At 40.2% G+C, this 27,913-nt stretch overlaps 1 protein-coding gene across 1 annotated transcript; it reads left to right on the top strand.

Moving 5' to 3' along the window:
• Positions 1 to 1,688: 1,688 nt before the first annotated feature.
• LOC128512835 (transferrin receptor protein 1-like) lies at positions 1,689 to 22,968 on the top strand. The gene is made up of 17 exons (XM_053486262.1): positions 1,689 to 1,742; positions 14,380 to 14,602; positions 15,393 to 15,588; positions 15,709 to 15,931; positions 16,012 to 16,134; positions 16,265 to 16,360; positions 17,336 to 17,475; positions 17,564 to 17,733; positions 17,836 to 17,955; positions 18,077 to 18,162; positions 18,804 to 18,867; positions 18,953 to 19,017; positions 19,982 to 20,052; positions 20,153 to 20,237; positions 20,363 to 20,587; positions 21,186 to 21,338; positions 22,118 to 22,968. The coding sequence occupies exons 2-17, from the start codon at positions 14,425 to 14,427 to the stop codon at positions 22,358 to 22,360; spliced, it is 2,238 nt and encodes a 745-aa protein (XP_053342237.1). The 5' UTR covers positions 1,689 to 1,742; positions 14,380 to 14,424; the 3' UTR covers positions 22,361 to 22,968.
• The last annotated feature ends 4,945 nt before the right edge of the window (positions 22,969 to 27,913 follow it).

Here is a 27,913-nt window from a genome sequence, read left to right as displayed (position 1 = left end):
TTGTGTTTCCTTCTGGCTCTCCCTTTTAGTTATGATGTCATAGTTAGTCCTGCCGGAGTCTCTGCTTGCACTCTACAGTTAATATATATTCACATTATACATTGTGTGACTGTGACCATACCTAACTGCCATCTCTCCTCTTCCTCTCTTCCCCCCTCTTTCTCTTTCCTCTCTCCTCCTGTCTCCCCCTTTCACTCTTTCTCTTTTTCTGTCGAGCTACACATGTCGTTCCTGAGCTGCCAGCGATCCAGACTCCCTCTGCCCTCCGGACCTGTCGGACCCATCCTGGTGCCCCGCTTCTGGCTGAAGATCTCGTTACATGGATGCCCCGTGTGTCTCTCTGGGATGCGTCTGGTGTCTGGGGATGATTCTCTCTACCTAGAAAATGGTTCTGGCCTTGACTGGTGTTGGCAACTGTTTCTCTGGGGACTTGACAGTTCGATAGTTCATGACTGGAACTTCTTACAAGTCTACCTGGGTCTTTAATAACTACCTGGACTCCATATTAACATCAATTAACATCAGCTATTATAGCTGACCTGCCTGCCACCCTACACACTGTATAAATGCAGATCATTTACTGCTTTCTGTTTCACCCAAATGAGGATGGGTTCCCTTTTGAGTCTGGTTCCTCTTAAGGTTTCTTCCTATTACCATCTTAGGGAGTTTTTCCTTGCCACTGTCGCCCTCGGCTTGCTCACCAAGGACAAACTGACCATTTTTAATCATACAAATTCACATTTCATACAAACTTAAATAATTCTTTTGATTTTGTAAAGCTGCTTTGCGGCAATGAAAATTGCTATAAGCGCTATACAATAATTAAATTGAATTGAATTAGCGATGTTAATTGCTAATTTCAGCTAAAACAGTGTAGCAGGAAAGAGACGTTGATTTATGCCCGCTGTTTAAGGAAGTGTGGTCCAGTGTGGGAGATGCACTGTGAGTAATGCGGTGTGTGTAAACGCGAATGCGAGATGTAAGTTAGGATATAGAGCCTGAGTTTTGTTCTTTAGTAGTTTTTTTTAGTTGGATCCACCCGAAGGTTTGTACTATAACCTGACAATGCAGAAAATAAAAGAACAGGCATCGACCAGTTTGTCCATCTCATCATGGCACGAGCATGAATTAACAAGCTGTTTCGCTATCACGAGCAACATGAAAAAAAGTGGAGAAGCTTTAATAATGTAGAGGAGAACAACAGTCTTTCCGTTTATATAATGTTAGGACTTTTGTTTACATTAAAAGGAGGGCAGTTTTTTGGGGGGATAAAAGCTAAAAATTGTAATCAAGATTGAATTAATATTGGAATTTAATAGTTATGTGAATTCTTTTAATAGAAAAACTGTAAAGGAAACCAAAGTTATTTATTATACATGAAATTTAGTTTTTAATTGCAACATTGCAAAATGTTCACATGAATAAAAATTTTCTTTTTTTACTGCATTAAAATTCAAGATAAGTAAACAAATTCAGATTTTTGCATGTAAATCCTAATTCCTAGCTCTGTTTTTGGGAGTCCCTAAAAGCAGTGCAACAGCAGCAGATATGACCAGTTTTATCTTAAATAAAATTAAAAGCAAAAGTTTGTGCCCCTGCCAAAGTGACTTTTATGACTTTTATGACATAATAGCAGGATACTATATGATGCAAGTTTAAAAAACCCTTTCACATGACATGACTGCTGAGCTTTTACATAATTTGCAGAACCCTGTTCTTCAGAATCATTCTCCTTGTTCTTGGTAAGAAACATTAAATTATGTTTTTAAAACTAAATGTTTGTTATGTTTTTAAAATGAAAACATGTTAAACTGTTGCTAAACCTCATCATTAATAATAAAATCTTACTGTACGTAGACGTGTTTATTATAAACCTTTTATTTTTAAGTGAAAAAAAGTACATTATAATCGTAATATTCTCTTTAAGACAATGTAGTGTGTGAAGGTTAGATACTTTTGATACTTTTTTAAAGTGAAAAAAGTCTACACTTTCCTCAAAAACAGGACGCGCCATATCTTAAAGGGAAATGTTTGGAGTGAGATTCTGAAACTAAAGTCATCGGTTCTGCGCGTACACACGCACGCGCAGCCGTTTTGGTTAAGGAAACATCAACAGGTGTTCATCTTATTATCTGTGGCAAACGTGCCGTTATCACACACAGCCGGGTAACCGCACTGCAAATATGGGAAGACATTAGGGCCAAAGTTGGTCCTAAAAGTAAAAAATAGTAATGCGCTAATATTGACAGCTCTTTATTTATATATAGTTTATATATAAAGTTATTTATATAGTTTAATCACTCAGTCTTCTTCTATGCCTCTTAATCCTGTATTCAGGGTCATGTGGGGCTGCTGGCCTATCCCAGGACACTTAGGGCACGAGGCAGGGTACACCCTAGACAGAGTGCCAATCCATCGCAGGGCACACACACACACACACACATTTACACACTATAGGCAATTAGTTATATAACTAATTATAACACTAATTAGCCTAAGCACAGGGAGAACATGCACACTCCAAGCAAACAGAGACAGGAATTAAGCCTGGCCGGGAATAGAACCCAGATCCTGGAGGTGCAAGGTGACAGTGCTAACCACTACACCACTGTGCCACTATAGTTTAATCAATATAACTTAAAAAAAAAAAAAAAAAAAAGATCACAATACTAATATGTATGGAATTTATGATCACAATCCTTACACTGACTCTCTCAAATCACTAGTAAGGCTTTCATCTTTTGGAACAGTATTTGAAGAAGGTTTAAAAAGGTAATGTTACATATAGATGGTGGCTCAGAGGGCTAAGGCAGTGAGTTACTGATCGGCAGTTCGATCCCCAGCTCCATCAGGTTGCCACTGTTGGGCCCTTGAGCAAGGGCCCTAACTGCTCCAGGGACACTGTATCATGGCTGACCTGCGCTCTGACCCGGGTTATGCTGGGATATGCGAAGAAGGAATTTTACTGTAATGTATATGTGACAAACAAAGGCTTAACTTAATTTAATATGGACCTGTGCAATTACCTAATCAAAAAAAGGCTGCAATTTATTACAGGTGTAATATTTATAGTCAGGAGTTTGTGTAGCTTTTGTCAAGATTTCATTTGTAAAAGGTACTAAATACATATTGCCAAACAACCTCTTAATGTGGTCATTTTTGCAATACCTTGCTGTTAGCATAGACAAATATTTACATATTGCAGTGTAAATGTACGAAAACCCGAACAGCACCTCCTAGTGGTATATTTATATATTCTATACAATCTACTCATTAAGACAAGTCCAGTCATGCCCAAAGACCACTTCTAGAGGCTAGGTTGGACTGACTTGTTTGTGCACATTCTGGACTATTGCATGTTTATTCCTGTGAGTGATAAAGTAAGTCACCTGTTTACATGTTATACTGTTTAAGTTAATATTCTGCATTTAGCTTACAAATTCATTGTTAATTGTTCTAATTACATGAATAATCATAGCACTGTTCGTTAACCGATTCTAGGTCAGGTTAAGTAGTGCAGCTAGTACCTTTGTTCTGCAGGTAGTTAGCAATTTAAGAGATAAAGCATAATTTAAGCACTGTCATTCTGTTGTACTTAATGTCAGGTACTTAATGCAACACCTTTGCACCAATACTATGCATCCTATAGTATATACCTTGACCTGATTTTATTGTTTAACACCATTTTTTTAATCCTGTCTGTATAATACTCTTTGATACAATCTGTAATGTTATTTACCATTGATGATTTGTTATTGCATCATTTTTCTGTTATTGAAGACCACACAAACACACACCTATAGCCAGCAACACCTACCCAACCAATCCACTGTTGCCGAATGTCCCATACATGCAGGAATAATCCAAATAAACCATTCAGCTGGAACCATCTCTCTTGCCTTTAGTTTCTCTAACCGTAAAACCCCCACCACCATTTCCATTAGTACTCCACATGAACCCTTAAGCTGCCCAGAAGCTTGCACATGGTCCTTCGAGATGGATAGTACTTCAATAGAGATGGAACCCGATACTGCTATCGCGGCCGACCCTGTGGTCCGACCCCGTTCCACAGTCTCGCACACTACATCTAAATCCCACCATAGTGCATCAGGGAGATCTCCAAGGCAGCGCCTTGCAACATTGCTTGCCAAGCAGCAATGTTGAAGGAGAGATTAAAAACACTAGAGTTGGAGGAGCTGCAACATCAGCTGGCAGAGGACGTTAAAGCCGAGGAAGAATGCCAGAGACTTGATGATCAAACCAGAGATGCTCTCAGAACCAGAGAAGCTCTGACTAGAAGAATTGAGACACGTGGTCGTCTCCAGCGGGCACAAAACGAGTTAGAGATCGCAAAGCTCCCTACTGGAACAGAATACCCATGATGTGAATCAACATGGACTGCAGTCTAGTACTATCAGTACTCCCCCTGCTGTACTCCCTGATATAGGCGTACCTCATGAGAGAGCAGTTACAGGTGGTTTCTTCATATCATCTGTCAGTGAAATGCAGGCTCAATCCACACCTCATCCTGCCTTGTCTGGTTCACAAGCTCCAGCTTTAGCCCTATTCAATCCTAAATCTCATAGGGCAATACCCCTAGAGATGTGAGCTGCTTCTGCCTTCTGTCCCAAAACCTGTCATTCCAACTTTTGAAACTGGATGTGAAAGTGAGTTCGCACTGCTCAAAATGGCACTGGACAATCTGATGAATAATTAGCAGCACTTAAGTGAACAGTACAAATACCAAGTTCTCCTAGGACACCTAAAGCTTCCCAGTGCTCTACAGCTTGCAAGGGCATACATGCACGATCTCCGGCCCTACACTGCGGCATTGCAAGCTCTGCAAGAGAAATATGGACAGCCACGCCAATTAGTGTGAGTTAGCTGCCATCCTGAATGCTAAAGCCTTTGACAGCTTTTCCCTAACCATTCATTCATTAGTTGGAATGCTTAGGACTTTAGAAGGCCTGAATGGTTATGAGTTGAGATGTGGATCTCATGTCGACAGTTCAGATCGTACATACAGTCTACCTGATTTCTCTGCATGGTTGCAGCTGAGGTCTCAGGCTAAGCGTATATTAAACAGGGCAGCAGCACTCTATCAAAGTGAGGTAACCAGGACCAAAAGAAAGGATCAACATGTCCCTTTGCACCTAAGGGTAAAGATAAACTCCATTCTTTACTCAACGAACAGCGCCTTACCTGGTCAAGAACAGACTACAGTTAGGTTGCCCAAGTTCCAACCATACTGTCCGTATTGCAACAGTAAAGACCATTTTCTGAATTCTTGTCCTACTTTTAGGCTGCTAAACTTAGAGCAACTAAACACGTGGATAACAGGTGGAAAGCGTTGCTGGAAATGTGGAAGGACTCATGCTGCCAATGACTGTACTCTGAAACAAGACCTGTAATGAGTTGCACCTGACCATTCTTCATGCAACAGCTCTACAATCTCAAAGGAGTGTTCTAATGGTGAACGTTCCCACGGCCAATGTATATTTAGACCGTCCAAATCGATCTTTTAAAGTGAGGCTAAAGGTACTTAAGGTACTTAAAGGTACTTAAGGTACTTAATCCTACTGCACAACAACGATAAAGTCATGGAAACATATGCAGTACTGGACAATGGCTCTGAGCATACTATCATACTGCCTTCAGCTGTGGAACAATTAAACCTCTCTACTGATCCTGAAATTATTACTCTACGTACAGTTCGTCAATATGTAATCGAGCTGAATGGAGCTTCTGTTTCCTTTTCTGTCTTAGCTGAAAAAAAGACCAACTCAAAAGTTCCAGATAAACAATGCCTTCACATCAGAGAACCTCAGACTTTTCAACCACTTCTACCCGGTCGCTACTCTCCAACGAAAATATGCCCATCTCTGCTCCGTACCCTTGCCTCAGATTGTGCGAGCACAACCTCTGTTACTAATTGGGTCTGACATGCCTCAGCTGCTTGTGCCAGTCAAATCAGTATGTATTGGACCTTTTAATGTCCCTATAGCGGTACACACTAGACTGGGATGGCCCCTTCAAGGTCCTGTTGGATACTGCCGAGCTGCTCCCTACAATCATCAATGCCTGCAGATTTCTAAAGATGCTCAGAATGCGGAGCTATTCAAGAATGTGGAGCACCTTTGGCAGACTGACACTCTACCCCACATTAATGAAACAACAGCTGCACAATCCCGACATAATGCTCTAACACTACTTCAGAATGCACCACTAGGGTAGAGATGAATGGCGTTTTGCGATATGCAACCCCTTTACTTAGACAGCCAAAGGTTGTAACCCTTAAAGCGCCAAAAGATGCAGTGCTGGCAAACCTTTAAAGCACTGAGCACAGACTTGGCAAAAACCCGAAACTCTTTGAAGCATACTGCACTGAGATTAGAAAATTAGAGCAAGTTGTTTACGTAGCCGAAATTTCAACTCAAGAAGCAGAAGAATCTGATGAATCCTGGTACATTTCACACCATCTAGTGAATCATAATGGTAAAAACAGGATTGTGTTCAACTGTTCCTTCCAGTATCAAGGTCAATCACTAAATGAGCTGCTCATTCCAGGTCCCATACTTGGTCCATCTTTGCTTGGAGTCCTGCTTCGGTTTAGACAGCATACTGTGGCTGTGAGTGGAGATGTGAAGGGTGTTTCACCAAGTTCGCTTGCTGCCAGGTGACAAAAGTATCCTACGCTTTATCTGGATAAACATGTAAAGAACTGAGCAGCCAAAGCTTTGTGAGTGGCAAGTACTTCCTTTTGGCACAACATGCAGTCCTTGTTGCGCTATATATGCCCTGCACGCATAGCACATGACAGTAGCAAATCTAATTTCTTCCTGGTAGGATCAGTCAACCAGTCATTCTATATTGACAACTGTCTCCAAAGCCTAGATTCTGCGGTAGATGGTCTGCGACAATTGCTGCTTTCAGGAGGGTTTGAACTCCGTCAATAGGCCAACAACAGGCCAGAGGTTATTGAACACCTCCCATCAGAAGCAAAGTCACTGAGTAGTGAGCTTTGGCTATCTCAAAAGAGTCAAGACCTCTTAGAGGGTACCCTTGGCTGAGATGGAATTGTCTGACCGATTCCCTAGAATATAGACCACGCCGATTCGATTGTCTCCAGCCCACCCTGAGAAACATCTACAAGGTACTGGCGTCACAGTATGACTCTTTCGGATACCTAAATCCGTTCAAGCCAAGATACTCATTCATTATCTATGGAAGCATTATGTTGAATGGGATGACCTCATTCGAACCGGACAACCTACAGAATAGATGGTTAAACTGGGTACAAGAACTACATAGCAGCTTGAAATCCCTAGATGTTACACTCCATTTCAAGTGTACGGTGACACGTTTATCCAAGACCTGGACATTTTCTGTGATGCATCCGAAAGAGCATATGGCTCGGTATCTTATATGCACACAGAAGACGAAGATGGCCTGGGACACATTTTATTTGTGTTAGCCCGCTACTGTGTAGCACCCAAGAAACACCTGTCAATGCCGCGACTTGAATTGAGTGCAGCACTTACTGGGGCACAAATAGCTAAAGTTCCCCAGTTTCCCACAGTAAAGTAACCCAGCAGATGACATAACCTGTAATAAATCCTTGATAGAGTTGACACAATCATGCCATTGGGCTAATGGACTATACTTCCTGTATCAGTCCAAAACATTCTGGCCAGCCATGCCAATTGTTGATCACAAAACCGACACTGAATTCAGAAATCAGCACTCTGCCTACACATATCCACTGGTCCTAATATACACCTTCCAGATATTAACCAGTTCACTACCTGGAAAGACCTGGTAAAAGCCACAGCAGCGTGCCTGCATGGGGCGGGCCAGTCTCCTGCATGACTGCATGTCTGTTGGGCTAGGTAAACCTGTGCTTTGTAGTAAACCTGCCAGCTTACTAATATGAGGTTTGTATTTCTGACAAAGTGACGCAGTTTTTACAATATTCCCAGACCTCTTGGTATATCTCCGGCCAGTAGGCAACCTCAGCAGCCTCCTCAGGGTCTTCATCCACCCCAGATGACCGCTGAGATGGTTGTCGTGGGTGTACTGCAGATATTGCAGTAGCTCCTGTACTGTAGCTCCTTCAGGTTGCAGCGAACGGGGTAAGTTGTATGGCTGCTACCTTGGCTTCTTCGGTTTTTATGCCTTCAGCAGATATGATGTGTTCTAGAAAGGAGAGGGATGCTAGACAGAGGTTGCATTTTTTCAGGTTGAGTGTAAGACCAGCAGCTTCGAGAAGTGCAAATATTTGTTGGAGATGACTGAGATGAGAAGTGTTGTCCTTTGAATAAACAACAATGTCGTCAATGTAAACAAAACAATGTTTCCCAAGGGCTTCTGCTAGGACGGAGGTAATTAGCCTCTAAAAGGTTGCTCCTGCATTTTTCAAGCCGAAGGGAAGACGGAGAAATTCATATTGATTGTTTTTGGTGACGAACGCTGTTTTTGGGATGCTGTACGGATGCATTGCCAACTGCCAATATCCACTACGCAGGTCTAAAGAACTGAACACAGTAGCCCCGTAGAGCGCCTTCAAGATCTTGTGGACCTGGAGCATAGGGACGCCATCTAGCTGTGTTTTGCTGTTAAGGGCCCTAAATCCACACAAAAATGGGTCCCGCCGTCCTTCTTCCCTAGTCCGACTTTGCAGGTGGCTTGAAAGTAGGAGTGTGCAAGCAGCTATTGGGAAAGGGAGGATGAGGAGTGCACCCCGGCTGCAGGAAAGGAGTGGACGTAGCGACCGGTTGTGCCCCCATCATGGCCTTTAATTGTGCATCTCGCCTCTTCATGCACTCCACCATGGAATGGCCTACGTTGTTCAACTGCTCCTCACACTGCTTCTTAACTGCCTGACACAGTTGCTGCATCTCCGCTTGGACATTCTCCAGTTTATGCTAGTATGTAATACCTCGGTGTTGTGGATGCGTTGCAGCTCACCCACCCAACCCGAAAGTTCCTCCATTCGCCAGGTGAGTTTGTCTTCTAGCGCCTACAGAGCCATTTCTAGCTGACCGAGGCGGGCTGCTAGCACCATGGAAATAAGGCTTTGGTCGTCTTCAGCGGCAACGGGTGGAGGAAGTGGAGGCAGCTGTTCATCGGTAAATGGTTGCTTTGCCCTATAGTCACCTTGTGGGCCCTCGTCTTGGATGGACTCACATCTGGTCACAAAAGGGCCTGCTGTGAAGTTGTGAGCTACCAACCCTTCCCCAGCTCATGTGTCGGACTCGGCCATTATTTGCCCCAATTTAATTTGTACAGACTCACTGATTAATCAAACCTTTAAGTAAGTGTGTTTTGCAGCGTAAAATGGTACGAGAGATGGCTAGCTAGGTAACAGCTAACAACAACAATAACATCAATGCATATTACACACAACATATAAAAATAAAAGGAAACTTTGATGGCCCCACGTTGGACGCCACTGTAACAAACCACCTACTGTTGCTTGAACAATAACTAGCTGTTAGCAGAAAAGGGTAAGGACAACCTATCAATTAAACTGTTAACATGCATATACATTTATTATTGTGCTGTACACCTTTCTCACCCTACTCCCCACATACCATATTCACACAGTCTGTAATGCCGTGTAAAAATTAGATTCTTTTTTTCTTTCTGGCAAAGTCCATGTATTGATAAATGATACAGAGAACATCCCACTTTCTCTCCCGACGTCCCATATGACGTGACTTCTGCCAAAACTACCTTCTTTAGAGAAAAGCTGAAAGCCTCTGCACATGATCCTGGCAAACTCCACAACATTTTCTCCTCACTACTTAACCCACTGACTCATCCTGCCCCTTCCTCTCTGACTGCTGACGATTTTGCCACATTCTACGATGGGAAGATTGCAGCAATCCGCCAGTCCTTCGCTCCCAACCAAACTCCTACGGCAGAACCTCGGGACCTTCCCTTCCCTCCCTTAGCAGAATTCTCCAACCTGTCATCTAATGAGGTTCAGCAGATCATCTCGTCATCTAACCCCACCACCTGTTCATTAGACCCAATCCCTACCACAATGCTCCAGGCCATCTCGCAAGACCTCCTTCTCTTCACCACAACCATCATTAACCATTCCATATCATCTGGTCATGTTCCTGCTGCTTTTAAGAAGGCAAGGGTTATTCCCATCCTCAAGAAACCCTGCCTGGACCCATCAGAAGTTAACAATTATCACCCGGTATCACTTCTCCCTTTTATTTCCAAAATTCTTGAAAGAACTGTTTATAACCAAATGTCTCTTTATCTTTCACAAAACAACCTTAATGATCCCAACCAATCTGGATTCAAAGTGGCACATTCTACAGAGACTGCCCTTCTGTCAGTCACTGAGATGCTCCATGCTGCCAGATCTGCTAAACTGTCATCTGTCCTCATCCTCCTGGACCTGTCAGCTGCATTTGACACGGTGAACCACAAGATTCTATTATCTATTCTTACAAGTCTTGGAATTTGTGGAACAGCGTGGCAATAGTTTGCTTCTTACCTAGAAGATAGGTCATATGAGATAACATGGAGGGGATCTACATCTGCCCCACGTAGACTCTCTAATGGTGTCCCGCAGGGCTCAGTACTTGGTCCTCTTCTGTTCTCCCTTTATACCCGGTCTCTTGGTAAGGTCATATCATCGCATGGATTTTCGTACCATTGTTATGCAGATGACACCCAACTTACTCTCTCCTTTCCTCCCTCTGACACTCAGGTTTCCACCCGGATCTTAGCATGTCTGGCAGACATCTCATCCTGGATGGCTGCTCATCAGCTGAAGCTCAATCTCAGTAAAACAGAACTGTTGTTTATCCCTTGTGACTCATCCCCATGTCAAGACCTTGTAATATCCCTGGACAACAACCAAATCATCTGTCATTTTCCCCACACATCGCTAACCTTACTCGCTTGTGTAGATTTCTTCTTTACAATATCAGAAGAATTCGCCCATTTCTTTCTTCACAGGCTACTTAGGTGCTTGTTCAGTCCCTTGTTATTTCAAGACTGGACTACTGTAACTCACTCCTGGCAGGCCTGCCTCTGTCCACGATTCGTCCTCTGCAACTGATCCAGAATGCAGCAGCACAACTCGTTTTTAACCTTCCCAAGTTGTCCCACACCACACCACTCCTCCGCTCCCTGCACTGGCTTCCTGTAGCTGCCCGCATTAAATTCAAAACGCTGATGCTTGCCTACAAAGCTAAAAATGGCCCAGCACCCACTTACCTCTCTGCTCTAATCACACCACGCACTGCACCACGTTCCCTCCGATCCTCCAACACTGCTCGCCTTATTCCACCATCTCTCAGGGATCGAGGGCGGCATTCATCCAGGCTCTTTTCTGTTCTGGCACCTAGGTGGTGAAATGAACTTCCTCTAGATGTCCGTACAGCTGAGACTTTGACTATCTTTAAACGACGACTCAAGACGCATCTGTTTCTCCAGTACTTGAATTAACACCCCCCCCCAAAAAAAAAAAAAACAACTCTTCCCAGTTGTGTTGGACTAATGGCACTTAGTTATTAACCTAGTTAACCCAGTGTAAGTATGTATCCAATGATGTAAACTTGAAAGCACTTTTTGTAAGTCGCTCTGGATAAGAGCGTCTGCCAAATGCCTAAATGTAAATAGAAATGTAAAAATATTTTAGCTTTAACTTTTAGCTTATTAGCTTTGTAGCTGCGTAATGGCTGCTGTTACCTAGCCCAGCCTTTCTTCTTCTTTTATCAAAGTAACAGAAAAGGTTTCCACAGCGCCCCCGCTGGCTGGAAGCCCGTAACCAGGTAACTGCCTGTTACAGTAAAATCTGTAAAACAAGCTCTGAAAATAATCCTGAAGGAACGTACAGTCCCAGAAACCGTCATCCACACTGTTCCCATCAAGGTGGAAGGAATCATGAATGCTAAGCCCTTAGGCTATGTATCATCTGATATTGCTGACCCAGATCCCAGCACACCTAGCATCCTCCTCATGGGCCGCCATGAATCCTCTCTTCCACAAGTGATGTATGACTCCAGCAATCTTCTTGGGACCAGAAGGTGGAGACATAGCCAAATACTTGCAGATCAATTCTGGACAAGTTTTATCCACTATTATCTGCCAAAGCTACAGGAAAGACAAAAAAGGCTAAAGGACAACAGCAACATTGGGGTCATCCAGTGCTTATCATTGACCCACAACTTCCACAAGCTCTCTGGCCTGTCGGGACAGTGACCCGGACCTTCCCTGGACCTGACGGACAAATACGGACGGTTGAGGTTCAGGTTCAAGATCGCAAATATGTAAGACCTGTAAATTGTTTAGTCCCACTCCCTTAACTCATTGACGACGACAATAATAGTCCTACCATTAAGTAAGGGCTTTCTCCCAGGTGCAAATGTCCCACTGGACACATAGCCATTTGGGGGCAGCTATTTACGAAAGCCCAACAGAACCCCCTAGTGGTATATTAATGTATACAGTCTACTTTTTTCAATTAATGTATACAGTCTACTTCAGACAAGTCCAGGCATGCCCAAAGACAACTTCTAGAGGCTATGTATATACCTTGACCTGATTATATTGTTTAACAACTTGAATGTTATTCCTGCCTGTATAATACTTCAATGGTTTTTACCATTGATAATTTGGTATTGTATCCTTTTTCTGTTATTGAAGACCACACAAACACATACCTACAGTCACCAACACCTACCCAACCAACCCATTATTGCCAAATGTCCCATACATGCAGGAGTAATCCGAATAAACCATTCAGCTGGAATCGTTTCTCTTGCCTTCAGTTTCTCTAACCGGAAAGTCCCACCACCATTTCCATTGGTAGTCCACATAAACCCTTAAGCTGCCCAGAAGCTCGCTCAGTAAATCACAATTGTTATATTTGTCAAAATTATCACAAAATTTTTTTTTTAATTAAGTCGTGAAATATGGAGTTAATTATGTGCCAAAATTTAACAAACAAACACAATCTGCTTTGCAAAGAAAAAAAATGAGTTTCTCACAAATGCAGCGTTTTGCAAACAAACACAGTCCGATTTGCAAAGAAAAAAAATCAACTTTCTCACAAATGCACCCTCCGTATTTTCTCACAAATGCACCCACCGTATTTTCTCACAAATGCATCCATCCGTATTTTCTCACAAATGCACCCTCCGTATTTTCTCACACATGCGCCCAACCTATTTTCTCACAAATGCAATGGAGCAACTTCCTCTTCCAAAACAGCAGATGGCGCTATTGGTCAATTTACTCTAACCTCCCAAGACCTCAAACAACGTGTTTATATGCTTTACCCTTATGTCCCAGAGGAATATGAGTGGGGAACAGTTTTGAGGTGTCCATTATATATCCAGACAGCCAGACATATTAACATTCCACTATCTTTAGGATAGAGCCCTGTAGGGGAATACAGTTATATCAAACCACAGCTGCATTTTAATTAACTATTGAAGGCTGAAAGAACTGCCATTGGCTTTTTATATCCATACCGGACGTATGCGACATGATGCATCAAAATCTTTTATAATTAGTGATCATATCTACATTTAAATAATCTTTAACAAAGTTATAAGGGGGAAAAGCTATAAATGAACAGTAAACATACTGAATTACAGACAGAATGCTATTACAAACCTGCTTATAAAAAGTTTCATAAATTTCATGCAGTCTAATACAATGATTCTTGCATCTTACTGTATCTACACCTCGCGCTGCAACAGCTGTCTACAATGTATGATTGTACTACAGACACAGATTATTTAAATGTAGATATGATCACTAATTATAGTTAATAATTCAATAGTTAATTAAAATGCAGCTGTGGTTTGATATAACTGTATTCCCCTACAGGGCTCTATCCTAAAGATAGTGGATTGTTAATATGTCTGGCTGTCTGGATATATAATGGACACCTCAAAACTGTTCCCCACTCATATTCCTCTGGGACATAAGGGTAAACCATATAAACACGTTGTTTGAGGTCTTGGGAGAATAGAGTAAATTGACCGATAGCGTCATCTGCTGTTTTGGAAGAGGAAGTTGCTCCATTGCATTTGTGAGAAAATAGGTTGGGCGCATTTGTGAGAAAATACGGAGGGTGCATTTGTGAGAAAATACGGTGGGTGCATTTGTGAGAAAATACAGTGGGTGCATTTGTGAGAAAGTAGAATTTTTTTCTTTGCAAATCGGATTGTGTTTGTTTGCAAAACGCTGCATTTGTGAGAAAGTCGTTTTTTTTCTTTGCAAAGCAGATTGTGTTTGTTTGTTAAATTTTGGCACATAATTAACTTCATAGTGAAACCTTACTTTACTGTATATACATGATTGTACAGCTTTAAGAACAGAATGTTTTGTTTTCTACAGTTTAACAGGACAGAAAGTTCCTACACTCTCTTCCTGACCCAGAACATGGAGGAAAACTCCAGCAACGTGGAGATGAAGCTGTCGTCTGATATAGACGAGGAGGTTGGGGGGAACAGAAAACTTCAAGATGCTCGTCCAGCCTATGTCAGCAAATATGGCCTGCGCAATCCCAGGAACATCTGCATAGCTGCATCAGCGATTATTCTCATCAGCTTCCTGATCGGTAAGACGGAATCTCCTGGTTAACGTAGTGTTGATGCGTATGTACATGCACGCAGTTCATCTTAATTACACACCCTGTCTAAAACAGTGCTTATAGGGTTTAATCATCCTGCTTTTATTTCAAGACAATCTTTACATTTTATTTGTAGAAGTTCTTTATACGAGAACCTCGCTATATAATCTAAGTTGGTGTGTTAGGAGTATAAGTGAGGATAAGTGAGGGGAACCTGTTTACAATTTATTTAACACATACAGTATTTTAAAAAAATACAAATAAAGTCCTTGTATTATTGAGCAGATTGTTATAACTTGATCTTAACTTTGCACATTTTTGAATATTGTTTCTAATAATTACAGGAATTAAATTTTTACTACTAAACTTTTCCAAATTAGTTGATGAATATATAATATTTTTAATTAACATTTTATCATCAATTTGGGCGATAAGGCCAGTCAATCGAACAGGTATTTTGATTGCCTTATTTTAAATAAATTAAATCTGTTTAAAATAAATTAAAACGGTTGGAAACTTTAAAATTGTAAAATGAATGAGCTTCATCCTGAGCTTGAGTTAATGTCTATGCAGAGTCTTGAGTTTCTCATGTGGGTCAATGTGGGATTCCTCTTGTGACATCCTGCATTCTTACACAACACTAGCATTTCACACAGGGTAAATTCCTGCCTCATGGCCAGTATTTGCAGGGAAAGACTTCTTTAAATCTGTTGTGACCCTTCCCTGGATGAAGTGCTTACTGGATGAACACTTACTTAGTAATGTTCTTGATTTCCAGGGCTTTTGATTGGCTCTATCAAAAGCATGTATAAAAAGACAACTGATGATAAAGCAACCTCCTGCAAGATGTATCCACCTGGTCCCTCTGACGATGAGCCGATTCAGATAGAAACGGTTCCCAGTCTTGACTGGAGCGACATCACGAAGTTGCTGGAGGACAAACTGACCATAAGCGGCATTGAAAAGAGCATCAGGTGACCACCATCCCCCCCAAATCTAACAGCACTTCTATTACAGGCTGTTTGTTGAACTGCTGTTCCGTGGTTGTTTTGTACTGTGACGTAACATAACCGTTGCTTTTTCTGAATTTGCAGCGAATTCTCCAGTGACAATCATCAAGCCGGATCCGCAGGAGATGAGAAACTTGCTAATAATGTATTGACCAAATTCAATGAATACGGCATGGACCCCTGGATTGACACCCACTTTGTTAAGACCCAGGATCTCCCTAAAGGTGTCAAGAACAAAGTGACATTTGGTGACAAGGAGTATTTAGAATCTGGCTATCTGTCCTACAGCGCGCCTGGAACAGCACAGGTTTGTATTTTAACCTTTTAATCTTTAATGTTTAATAGATATTGCTTAATACCAATTACACTATCGATTTTGTTTCACAGGGTGCGGTTTTGTACGCGTATTACGGACAAGAAGATGACTTGAGACAACTTCAAGACCTCGGGAATGACCCGAAGGGAAGGGTCCTCTTGGTCCGTGCAGGAAAAAATAGTTATGCTGAGAAGGTTGGTGATTGATTTTATTTATTTATTTATTTTAAAAAACCCAAAGTTTTCATTAATTATTATTAACTGTTTTTGTGTTTTTTGTGTCATTTTTTTCGATTGGTTTGCATCTATTTTTTAAAAATGGCAGGTCGCTAATGCTGGCAAGGTGGGCGCGAGTGCAGTGCTGATCTACCGTGACCCTGCTGATTACATGTTAAACCCGGACACTGCCTTATTTGGCCATGTAAGTATCTATATAAAGATTATGAAAAGATTGACTTTCCACAAAGTGCCTCCTTTAGTACAAAATAGGTGTTGTAGCTTAAATATACAGTGGAACCTCGGATTACGAGTAACGCGGTTCACGAGTATTCTTTATGGGTGAATCTGTGAGAAAAGTGTGTGTGAAAAGAAATAAAATTTTATACTTCACTGTTCGATGGGCGTTTCTTATAGCCTGTGTAAGCCATATTGTACAACCTTATAGCCAGGGGTAGCTCAGTGGTTAAGGCATTGGACTACGGTTCGGAAGATCCCAGGTTCAAACCCCACAACCACCAAGTTGCCACTTGAGCAAGGCCCTTAACCCTCAACTGCTCAGATGTGTAATAAGATGTAAGTCGCTCTGGATGAGAGCGTCTGCCAAATGCGTAAATGTAAATGTTATAGTCCTTAAAAGTCCATTTCCTTGCTACCTAAACAACAAACTAATAACTTAATCTCAAAACTATATGATCCCAAAACAAATAAAATTAAACATGATCCAAAAGATATTGAAAATATTTTTAAGAATTATTATGAAGAATTATACAAACAGACCTCCATTGTGGAAAGAACAGAAGAATTTCTAAATAAATAGAATAGACCCTAGAAGAATTTCTAAATAAATTAGATTTACCCTCTATTGGTGATTTACAAAATAAAATTTTAACTGCTGAAATAACTGCTGAGGAATTACAAAGTGCCATGGGCAAACTAAAGTCAGGCAAAGCACCAGGGAGTGATGGATTCCCCTCAGAGTGGTATAGAATTTTTAGTAAAGAACTGATGCCACTGATAAGAGACACTTTTAATTGAGTTATAAAAGAAGGTAAAATTCCTCCGTCATGGAAAGAGGCTATAATCACTGTAATCCCAAAGGATAAAAAAGACCAGGATCACTGCTTCAAAGGTCTTGAATTAAGGAAAGACTTTAACATCTGGTCATGTTTTTCCACAGGTCCATCTTGGCTCTGGTGATCCGTACACTCCAGGCTTCCCATCTTTCAACCACACCCAGTTTCCTCCAGCTAAATCCTCAGGCCTGCCCAGCATACCTGCCCAGACCATCAAAGCCAGCACAGCTGCCGCGATCATGAGGTAAAGCAAAGCACATGATGTCAAGGTTTAGGTTCACCAGGAATGTCTTTATCTACAAAAATGATGCAGAATCTATTCTGATTTCCAGGGAAATGGAAGGTCGTGTTCCTCCTCGTGGATGGGCTGATGGTAGTCTGCAAGGCGTTGAGTACCGGCTTGGGAGTGTGAACGACACTGTCTTCGTGGAGGTGAAAAACGTTCTCACAGAGATACAGATCCATAACGTGTTTGGAGTCATCAAGGGTTTGGTTGATCCAGGTACGCCATGTCGCTGCCTGTGTTACGATAGCCACAATTAAATAGATATGCTCATTTTATATATTTTGTTAACATGTTTTCAAACGCAATATCGTGGTTTAGATCGTTATTTGGTGATTGGAGCTCAGAGAGATGCCTGGGGTGCTGGATTTGCTAAATCTACTATTGGCACTAGCTTGCTGCTCGAGTTAGCCAGAGCTATAACCAGCATGATTCATGAAGGTGAGGTTTTTTTTATATAAATGTCACACATTTAATTTTATAAAAATGTTAACCTTACACCCCCCCCCCCCCCCCTTTTTTTTTTAAAATAAATAACATTTTAATTGTTTTTCTTATAAAGGTGGATTCAAGCCCAGGAGGAGCATCGTGTTTGCCAGTTGGAGTGCCGGAGAGTACGGGGCCGTGGGCGCCACCGAGTGGCTGGAGGTTGGAAAAATGTTTGAATCTGTTTGTTCTTTATGATGTAACTTGTGCATGATTATGCCTCAGCGGAGCTAAATCCTTGAATCTGATTGGACAGAAGGTGTTGATCAAGTTTAGGGCATTATAATAATGCCAGAGTTCTAATCCTTTATGGTTTCTACGGTAACAGCTCGTTCACAGGGATATAATTATAGACTTACAATAAACATTGTACTGTTATTTAGCAAAGAAAAATGTATTAAAGCTATCTTTATTATCTTTATTTAGCTTATTAACTTTATTTCGCCTGTTAAAAAGAGCTCCAGTGTTGTTGTTTTTGAAGAGTCGGGGATAAAGCCTCTATAATGTGTAACTGTAATATTTCTCTTTTTGTGGACGAAATGGATCTTAAATATATTGGTAGGGGGATAAAAGGGATCGTTGAGGAAGTGGTGTCGAGGTCAAGCTATCAGGAAGCACCTTGTTTAAGATCTTCCACTAGTTTAATTGTAACCACAAATGAATAAAAAGTACATATTTTTTAATAGAACTGTAAAGTTGAAAAGAAAAAAAGCTTTGTGATATCTTTTATTCATGTTATTTATTTATTCATTTACAAATGCATGTAAATTAATATTGTTTCTTTTTTTTTTTTAAACCCACAGGGTTATTTGCCTTCCTTGAGTATGAAAGCCTTCTCCTACATTAGCCTGGATGGAATTGTCACAGGTGCCTAATCCATCTTTTTCTTAACCTCAAAGCATGACATACAGTAACATAAATATGACACTAAACTCCCATTACTTCTGTACAGGTTCCACTTTTAAAGCAAGTGCAAGCCCTATGATGTATGATCTGATCCAAAGTACTTTAAAAGAGGTGAGATTTTCCAAGTAAATACATCACTCCGTTTTAATTTGTTATAATTAGGCAGTATCACCAAGAGGGCAACAATATATAATGACAGTTATTATAATTAACGAGTATGAAAGTAGTTTTTAATTCCTACCAGTACTATGTAGCCAAAAAGTGTGGAGAATAAACGGTGGAGGTGGTGGACAGTTCTCTTTCAGTCGATTCACTCTGTACAACACATAAGGTATTGGATATCACGCCCTCTCGTGTCCTGGCTGAGGCCACCTATATTCACGCCGTAAAGGCAGTCGTTTTTTCTGAGCTGTCTGGTGACGTAGGTGTAGCCCCACCTATACCTATAAGCCATCGTCAACACGGTTGACTCTCTGTTCGTCAGCTGCTCTTCGCCGAGCTAAGCTGAGAGGCGAGGCAGCAATGTGTTGTACCTCGTTCCTCTCCCTCAGGGAACAGAGGTTATGGTCATAATTATTTGTTCTGTAAATCTCGTAAGGTTAATCTCTTTATATTTCCACTTATTCCGCTTTACAATATCAGCTGCTAACTAGTTAACTTCCGTGTTCTGGAGTTGACCCTCAGATAGCATTAAATGCAAAGCAGGTTACAATCCCTTGTTTCACGTGCCAAGTAGTGCCCTTGAATAGGGATTAGAGAGGGATTTGGGATTCAGCCTTGTGTTAGAAGCTAGTTAGGTTGTAAATGTGGGTTTTGGCAGGCAGCTGCTCTCTCCTCAGTACTACGGGACGTACAGACCTACTTTTACCTCTGCTGCGACTGACAGTGTAATTAACACCTTTGTAGATTGTAGAACATCTGGGACTCATATGGGAGTGTGATGCATATAGTTAAAAGTCCCAGTGCTGTTACCATCCATCATCACCGCTCGTCTAATCAGATTACTCAGATGGAACTAACTGTTGTGTAATATAACTCACTTTGAATTTAGTTTATTTCCTTTTTTTTGCTGCAGGTATCTTCACCCACTGATTCCAGTGTGCGTTTAATCTCACAAATATCTGGAACCAACTGGGAGACGTCCGTGTACGTAATACACAACTTCAAATGACATATTTCTCAAAAAATAGCCATCAAGATTGTCTTTTATCTTTAAGATGCTCATGTGCATGGTTTTATTGAACAGCATGGAACCAATGAGGATGGACGACCCTGCCTATCCGTTTATGACCTTCTCCGGCATCCCTTCAGTCTCTTTACGCTTCACTCAGGTGAGAAATGTCGCGAAGTTACAAAACACATTACATATTTCTACACTCGATCTAATGTATTAGAGTTTCTTTAGTAACAACGTAAACAGTCTACCTGAAGGTTTTCATTAACATTTTTTTTAAAGGATAAACCCTATCCATTTTTTGGCACCACGCTGGATACCAGGGAGAATCTGAAGAGTAGAGTGGCGAACCTTATAGCTCAGATCAAAGCAGCAGGAGAGGTGGCGGGTCTGATGGCTCTTCGTCTGGTGCATGACCATCTGCTGAGACTAAACACAGAAAAGTATCTCAACATCATGCGCATAAGGGTGAACAAAATCAACAAGGAAGTGATAAGTCTGCAAAGTGTAAGTCTTTCTGAGCCGCACTGACTGGCTTGCTTTTAAAGGTCCTATGTTGTATTTCGTTAACAACTTACCAAAGTTCTCAGAGCTTCCGCACTCTATATGTGTTTAATGCTCCAGCTGAAATACCCTTAAAATAATGCACTCCTCAAACACCCTCAATTTGACTTCACCTCCCAATGCACCGTTCCAGTGTTTAATTAAATGAGCTCTTGCTGAGGCACATCTTTTCAGAGAACAGCAGCAAGCTTGGGTAGAAGATTTCCTAATTGACTGGAGCTTAAAGAAACCAATACAAATGTGAAAGGACTAAAACAATCCGATCATGGCTCCGGTGTACTGAGGCATTGTCTGTTATTCTGTACAATTAAAAGTACCAGTTCGACTTGAACAGTTTATGAAACAAACCACGCTTTTTGAGATTGGTTAAAAATCTGTGTGGAATGCGTGAGGGATGCTTATGTCTTCCCATTTTGGCTTTAAAGGTGATATCAGTTATGCTTACTTTAAATATCAAGCCTCGCCCACTGTTGCTCTTTACTGATTAATTAATTAATTAATTTTTTGTTTGTGTTTTGGTCCTCTGTTTTTGTTTTTCCAGAATGGTCGTCTTCCAAAGACCCTGAGGATGAATTGGTTTATGTCAGCTTTAGGTTCCTATGTCCGTGCCTCCAGAAGTCTCTTCACCCTCATCCAGAACAGCGACCTTGAAGATCTGGAGCAGTGTCGCATCATCAATGACCGAATCATGGGGGTAAATTAAAACCTATTCTAATTTTAAGTCGGTTAAAAGTAGTGGACCTCCACAGTCTATGGCACCGTTACTTTATCAAGGGCTGTCATCTGCCAATATCATGTGCAGTTCTGTGAAAGTATTTGCCCCTTTCTGATTTTTTACTATTTATATATTTTTTATTTCTTGCATATATGTCGCACTTAAAAGATTGTGTAATTTTTTTTTAATGATCTCAAAGATAACCCAAGTAAATACAAACTGTAGTTTTAAATGATGATTTCATCTATTAAAGGGAAAAAGCTGTCTAAACCTCCCTGGTCCTTTGTGAAAAAAAAAGTATTTGCCCCTAAACCAAATAATTGGTTGTGCCACTATTGGCGGCAACAACTGCAAACAAGCATTTGCGATAACTGGCAGTGAGTCTTTCACATCGCAGTGGAAGAATTTTGATCAACTCTTTTGGTCAAGTCAGTCTTATTTATGTCTGGACTTAAGCTAGGCCGCTCCAAACCCCAGTTTTTGTTTTTTTGTTTGTTGTTTTTTTGCCATTCCGAGGTGAACTTTTGTTTTTGAACATCTTTTTACTTTCTTTTTAGATCTTTTTACTAAACCAATTAAAATTAGTTTGATCTGAATTAGTTAAGCGTGGCAATTATGCAAAAAAAATAAATAAATCAGAAATGGGACAATTTTACTACACTGTACAATAACTACTTCTTACTGTAATATTGGTTAAATTCCCCCTTTTCATTTTTCATACATGCCCTCCCCCCTCGTCTTTTTGTCTGTATCTACAGGTGGAGAGAAATCTTCTGTCTCCCTACGTGTCCCCTCAGACCACCCCGTTCAGACACATTTTGCTCGGCTCTGGATCATGCACTCTCCAGGATGTGATCACACAACTGGCTGCGATCAGAGAAGGATCAGTCAGTGCCAACACCGACGTGCTGAAAAATCAGTTCGCTCTGGCCACCTGGACGATCCAGAGCTGTGCCAACGCCCTCGCGGGCAACGTGTGGGACATAAACAACATGCTTTAAACTTCGCTCCGATTATAAAGAGCAGTTAGATTAAACCTCGAGTCCCCTTGAATAATCGATTGCACGGACAGGGCAGTATTTTCTGTGTCTCACCTTTTAGTGCTTGCTTTCAAATTTTTTTTTAATCATATGAACATAAAGTAAAAACGAAGCTTATTCGAGCAAGCTTATAGAAATAAATCTGCATTTATGATGACCACTTGTACTCATGTAATATGTATGGTGTAATTCTATATGTTTGATTTACGGCTCTTTCTTGTTTCACGCGAGTGATTTTTTTTTAATTATATTTTTCCCTTTTTTTCTTTTTTGTGCCTTAAATGATCTGCAAAGCTTGATGTTTCTTTTCCAATTCCCTTTTTTTTTGGATATTAAATATTTTACAATCTTTTCAAACACTCCAAATAACTGATCATTCAAGCTGGAATATAATTTTTTGCGAAAGTACAGTCAAACCACACATCCTAATGCTTTCTGTTTCAGCTGAATCTAAAAATAACGTTATTTAGCAGATTTTTCTTTAGACGACATAAATTGTAGTTGCTTACACTGCAGCACTTTTGTATTGTTACAGTATCCTGTTTGTCTTCAGCAGTGTGACTGTTTAATGCAATAAATATGTATGCCTTATTCAAGTGTCCTGGCTTTATTTCTAAAAGTGTCAGTGCAAGGCTTAACAATTTCTAAAGGTTTTTTTTATTTTTTTATTCCAAGGCTAAAATGTTTGGCTTCTTGCTCTGATGTCAAATGTATTTCTCTTTAAATCAGGGAACAATTAGGCCTGACTTAAACCATGCATACACGTACATAAGTGTTGTTCAAGTCAAAACGGGACTAATATTTGTGTGTGGGGTACGTTTGGAATTGATGATAATTTAATTCAATTCAATTCAATTCAATTTTATTTCTATAGCGCTTTTAGCAATTTTCATTGCCGCAAAGCAGCTTTACACAGTCAAAAGAATTATTTAAGTTAGTATGAAATGTGAATTTGTATGAATCAAAATGGTCAGTTTGTCCCTGGTGAGCGAGCCGAGGGCGACAGTGGCAAGGAAAAACTCCCTGAGATGGTAATAGGAAGAAACCTTGAGAGGAACCAGACTCAACAGGGAACGCATCCTCATTTGGGTGAAACAGAAAGCAGTAAATGATCTGCATTTATACAGTGTGTAGGGTGGGAGGCAGTTCAGCTATAATAGCTGATGTTAATTGATGTTAATATGGAGTCCAGGTAGTTATTGAAGACCCAGGTAGACTTGTAAGAAGTTCCAGTCCTGAACTATTGAACTGTCAAGTCCCCAGAGAAACAGTTGCCAACACCAGTCAAGGCCCATTTTCTAGGTAGAGAGAATCATTCCCAGACACCAGACGCATCCCAGAGAGACACACGGGGCATCCATGTGACGAGATCTTCATCCAGAAGCGGGGCACCAGGATGGGTCAGACAGGTCCGGAGGGCAGAGGGAGTCTGGATCACTGGCAGCTCAGGAACGACATGTGTAGCTCGACAGAGAGAGAGAGAAAGAGTGAAAGGGGGAGACAGGAGGAGAGAGGAAAGAGAAAGGGGGGGGGGGAAGAGAAGAAGAGGAGAGATGGCAGTTAGGTATGGTCACAGTCACACAATGTATAATGTGAATGTATATTAACTGTAGAGTGCAAGCAGAGACTCCGGCAGGACTAACTATGACAGCATAACTAAAAGGGAGAGCCAGAAGCAAACACAAACATGAGGGCTTCCTGAGATGTAAAGCAAACAATCACCTCACCGTCAGCAAACCTGAGTGATCAATGAGAGTGAGGAAGACAGCATCCAAACATACCAGTTCACCATAATACTCTACGTCCATGAGTCCCCCAGATCTGCTCCTTTACCTATGGCAAATCTATTTATAAAAATGCTTGGCTAAATAAATAGGTTTTTAGCCTGGACTTAAACACTGAGACTGTGTCTGAGTCCCGAACACTATTTGGAAGACTATTCCATAATTTTGGGGCTTTGTAAGAAAAAGCTCTGCCCCCAGCGGTATTTTTCATAATACGCGGTACTGACAAGCAGCCTGCATCCTTTGATCGAAGTAGGCGTGGCGGTTTGTAAGACACTAGCAGTTCGCTCAGGTACTGCGGCGCGAGACCATTTAATGCTTTATATGTCAAGAGTAGTATTTTAAAATCAATGCGAAATTTCACAGGGAGCCAATGCAGTGAAGATAAAATAGGGGTGATGTGCTCATATCTTCTGGTTCTAGTGAGGACTCTCGCTGCTGCATTCTGGACTAGCTGAAGCTTAATTATACATCTAGCTGAACAACCAGACAGTAAGGCATTACAGTAGTCCAACCTAGAGGTGATAAAAGCATGAACTAGTTTTTCTGCATCGTTTAGCGACAATAAATTTCTTATCCTGGCAATATTTCTGAGGTGAAAGAATGCTATCCTGGTAATATTATCAACATGAGCTTCAAATGAAAGGCTGGAATCAATAATCACACCAAGGTCTTTTACTGTTGCACTTGATGGAACAGAAAGGCCATCTAAAGTTACGGTGTGATCTAAAATTTTACTCCTAGCTGTATGCGGTCCTATGACTAGAACTTCTGTCTTATCCGGATTTAGCAGAAGGAAGTTAATTAGCATCCAATTTCTTATGTCCTGCACACATTGCTCAATTTTAGTAAGCTGTTTTTTCTCATCAGGTTTTGCTGAGACATATAAATGTGTATCGTCAGCATAACAATGAAAACTAATACCATGCTTACGGATTATGTTGCCCAGAGGAAGCATGTAAAGGGAAAAAAGCAGTGGACCTAAAACTGAACCCTGCGGAACGCCAAACTCCACTAGAGAACATGCAGAATAATCAAGTCTACATACTGATAACGATGGGTCAGATAGGATCTGAGCCAGGAGAGGGCTGTACCCTTAATTCCCACTACATTTTCTAATCTTTGAAGAAGAATAGCGTGATCAACGGTGTCAAAAGCTGCACTGAGGTCGAGTAATACAAGCATAGTTACACAACCCTGATCAGAGGCCAATAGGATGTCATTTACTACTTTAACGAGTGCTGTCTCTGTACTGTGATGAGGCCTAAATCCTGACTGATACAGTTCATGTATGCCATTTCTATATAGATATGAGCATAGCTGCTCCGCTACTATCTTTTCCAGAATCTTAGAGATAAAGGGGAGGTTTGATATTGGCCTGTAACTGGACAGCTGACAGGGGTCGAGGTCAGGTTTCTTAATTATTGGTTTGATAACTGCTAATTTAAAAGATTTTGGAACATAACCAATGCTGAGTGAAGAATTAATTATTCTCAACAGGGGTTCGGTTATTGCTGGTACTATCTGTTTAAGAAAATGTGTCGGTACAGGATCTAATATACAGGTTGATGAATTTGCAGAAGAGATGAGTGAAATTAGTTTATTCTCTTCAAGGGGAGTAAAGTATTCTAGGTTCTGATCTGACATGGCTAGATTAACATCTGCATCAATTACATTATTCGGTTTCAAAACCTCAATTTTATGCCTAATATTTACAATTTTATTATTAAAAAAGTTCATGAAGTCTTCACTATTGCATGATGTTGTTGTGGAGATTTCTGCAGTGGTCTTATTTCTGGTTAATTTGGCTACAGCATTAAATAAGAATCTAGGATTATTTTTGTTATTTTCTATAAGAGTGGAGAAATATGTTGATCTAGCTACACTAAGAGCTTTTCTATAGTTCAAGATGCTCTTCTTCCATGCTATTTGAAATACTAGCAATTTAGTTTGACGCCATTTACGTTCTAATTTCCGAGCAGTCTGTTTTAAAGTGCGCGTGTGATCGTTATACCAGGGAGCAAGTTTCTTATCTCTAATAATTTTTCTTTTGACTGGAGCTACATTATCTAAGGTATAGCGAAATGTCGACTCTAAATATTCAGTCGCCTGATCGAGTTCTGTGGGGTCAGACGGTGATCTAATCGAAGTTGGGAACTCTGGGAGATTACTGATAAAACTCTGTTTGGTAGTTGATGTGAATGTACGTTTCATACGGTAGCGCGGCGCTGTGCGTACATTATTACTGTGACACACTTAAATTGAGACAAGATAGTGATCTGAGATAACTTCAGATAGTGGAATTGTAAATAAATTTCTTATACTTAATCCGAATAATATTATTAAATCTAAAGTGTGACCTGCTTTATGAGTGGGTCCTACTACACACTGATTCACTCCTACCGAGTCTAGTATGGACATAAATGCTGTTCTCAGAGGGTCTTCTGGGTTTTCAAAATGGATATTAAAATCTCCAGCAATTAACACTTTGTCTACAGAAAGGACTAGGTTTCAGAGGAAATCTGCAAATTCACTAAGAAATTCAGAGTCCCTGAAGGTCTGTAAATGACAATTAGCGGGATCGACTGAGCTGACTTTATCTAGTTAAATACACTTATGTTACTGTAAAGAATTTCAAATAAATTAAATTTGTGTCCGTGTTTTTGTACAATAGTCAAATTATCATTGTGAATAACTGCGACGCCTCCTCCTCTACCAGTTAACCTAGGCTGGTGTATGTAGCTGTATCCAGGAGGACTAGCTTCATTTAGAGCTACATACTCGTCCTGTTTAATCCAGGTTTCTGTTAAACAAAGTATATCAAACTCCTGATCCGTGATAATATCATTAACTATAGCTGCTTTAGATGCGAGAGATCTAATATTTAACAGTTCTAGCTTCAGATCAGAGGTTATAATTTAATATACAAAAATTAGTAGTATACATGTTAAACAGTGTAAATCAGGTTAGGCATAAGAATCTGGGCATTATTTATTTAGTAATTTTTAATTTCAATTATATATACAGTATGTAAAAAAAAAGAATTTTATATATATATATATATATATATATATATATATATATATATATAAAATTCTTTTTTTTATTAACTTATTTTTTTAACATTGAATTTAAGAGTTGGATGTAAAAATGTGAACTCAAACGCAATTCCTCTTACTTCCTCTAACTTTTTAAATTAAAGAAAAGAAACTGTGTTTTAATCCCACTTTCAAAATATTACAATTCTGTTTTATTTATGATTCTTTTAAAATAATTGCATTCAAATAATGCCTTTAATTGTATTCATTTTTTACAGAAAATGTTCAAAGATTCTTGGTATATATGTTTTTAAATGCATAATTTTTAAACTCATCTATTTCAAAATGGCATTCAGGTAACTTTGAGTCAAACAATGTGAACACTATCACTCTCCCAATGGAGAAATAATAAAAAAAATTAAGCAAAAGTTATTAAGCAAAAATTAATGTTAGGACTGTTGTTTACATTAAAAGGAATACAGTTTTTTAATCTAAAAATTGTAATCAAGATTAAATAAATATTGGAATTTAATATTAAAAAAGGGGAGTTATGTGAATTATTTTAATAGAAAAACTGTAAATAAAACAAAGGTTATTTATTATACATGGAATTAAGTTTTACTTACAACATTGTAAAAATGTTCACGGTACATGCATTAAAAAGTTTCTTTTTTACTGCATTAAAATTTAAG

Source organism: Clarias gariepinus, chromosome 25 (genome assembly GCF_024256425.1).
Source record: "Clarias gariepinus isolate MV-2021 ecotype Netherlands chromosome 25, CGAR_prim_01v2, whole genome shotgun sequence".
Classification (NCBI taxonomy): domain Eukaryota; kingdom Metazoa; phylum Chordata; class Actinopteri; order Siluriformes; family Clariidae; genus Clarias; species Clarias gariepinus.
This window is presented reverse-complemented; position numbering and strand designations above follow the sequence as displayed.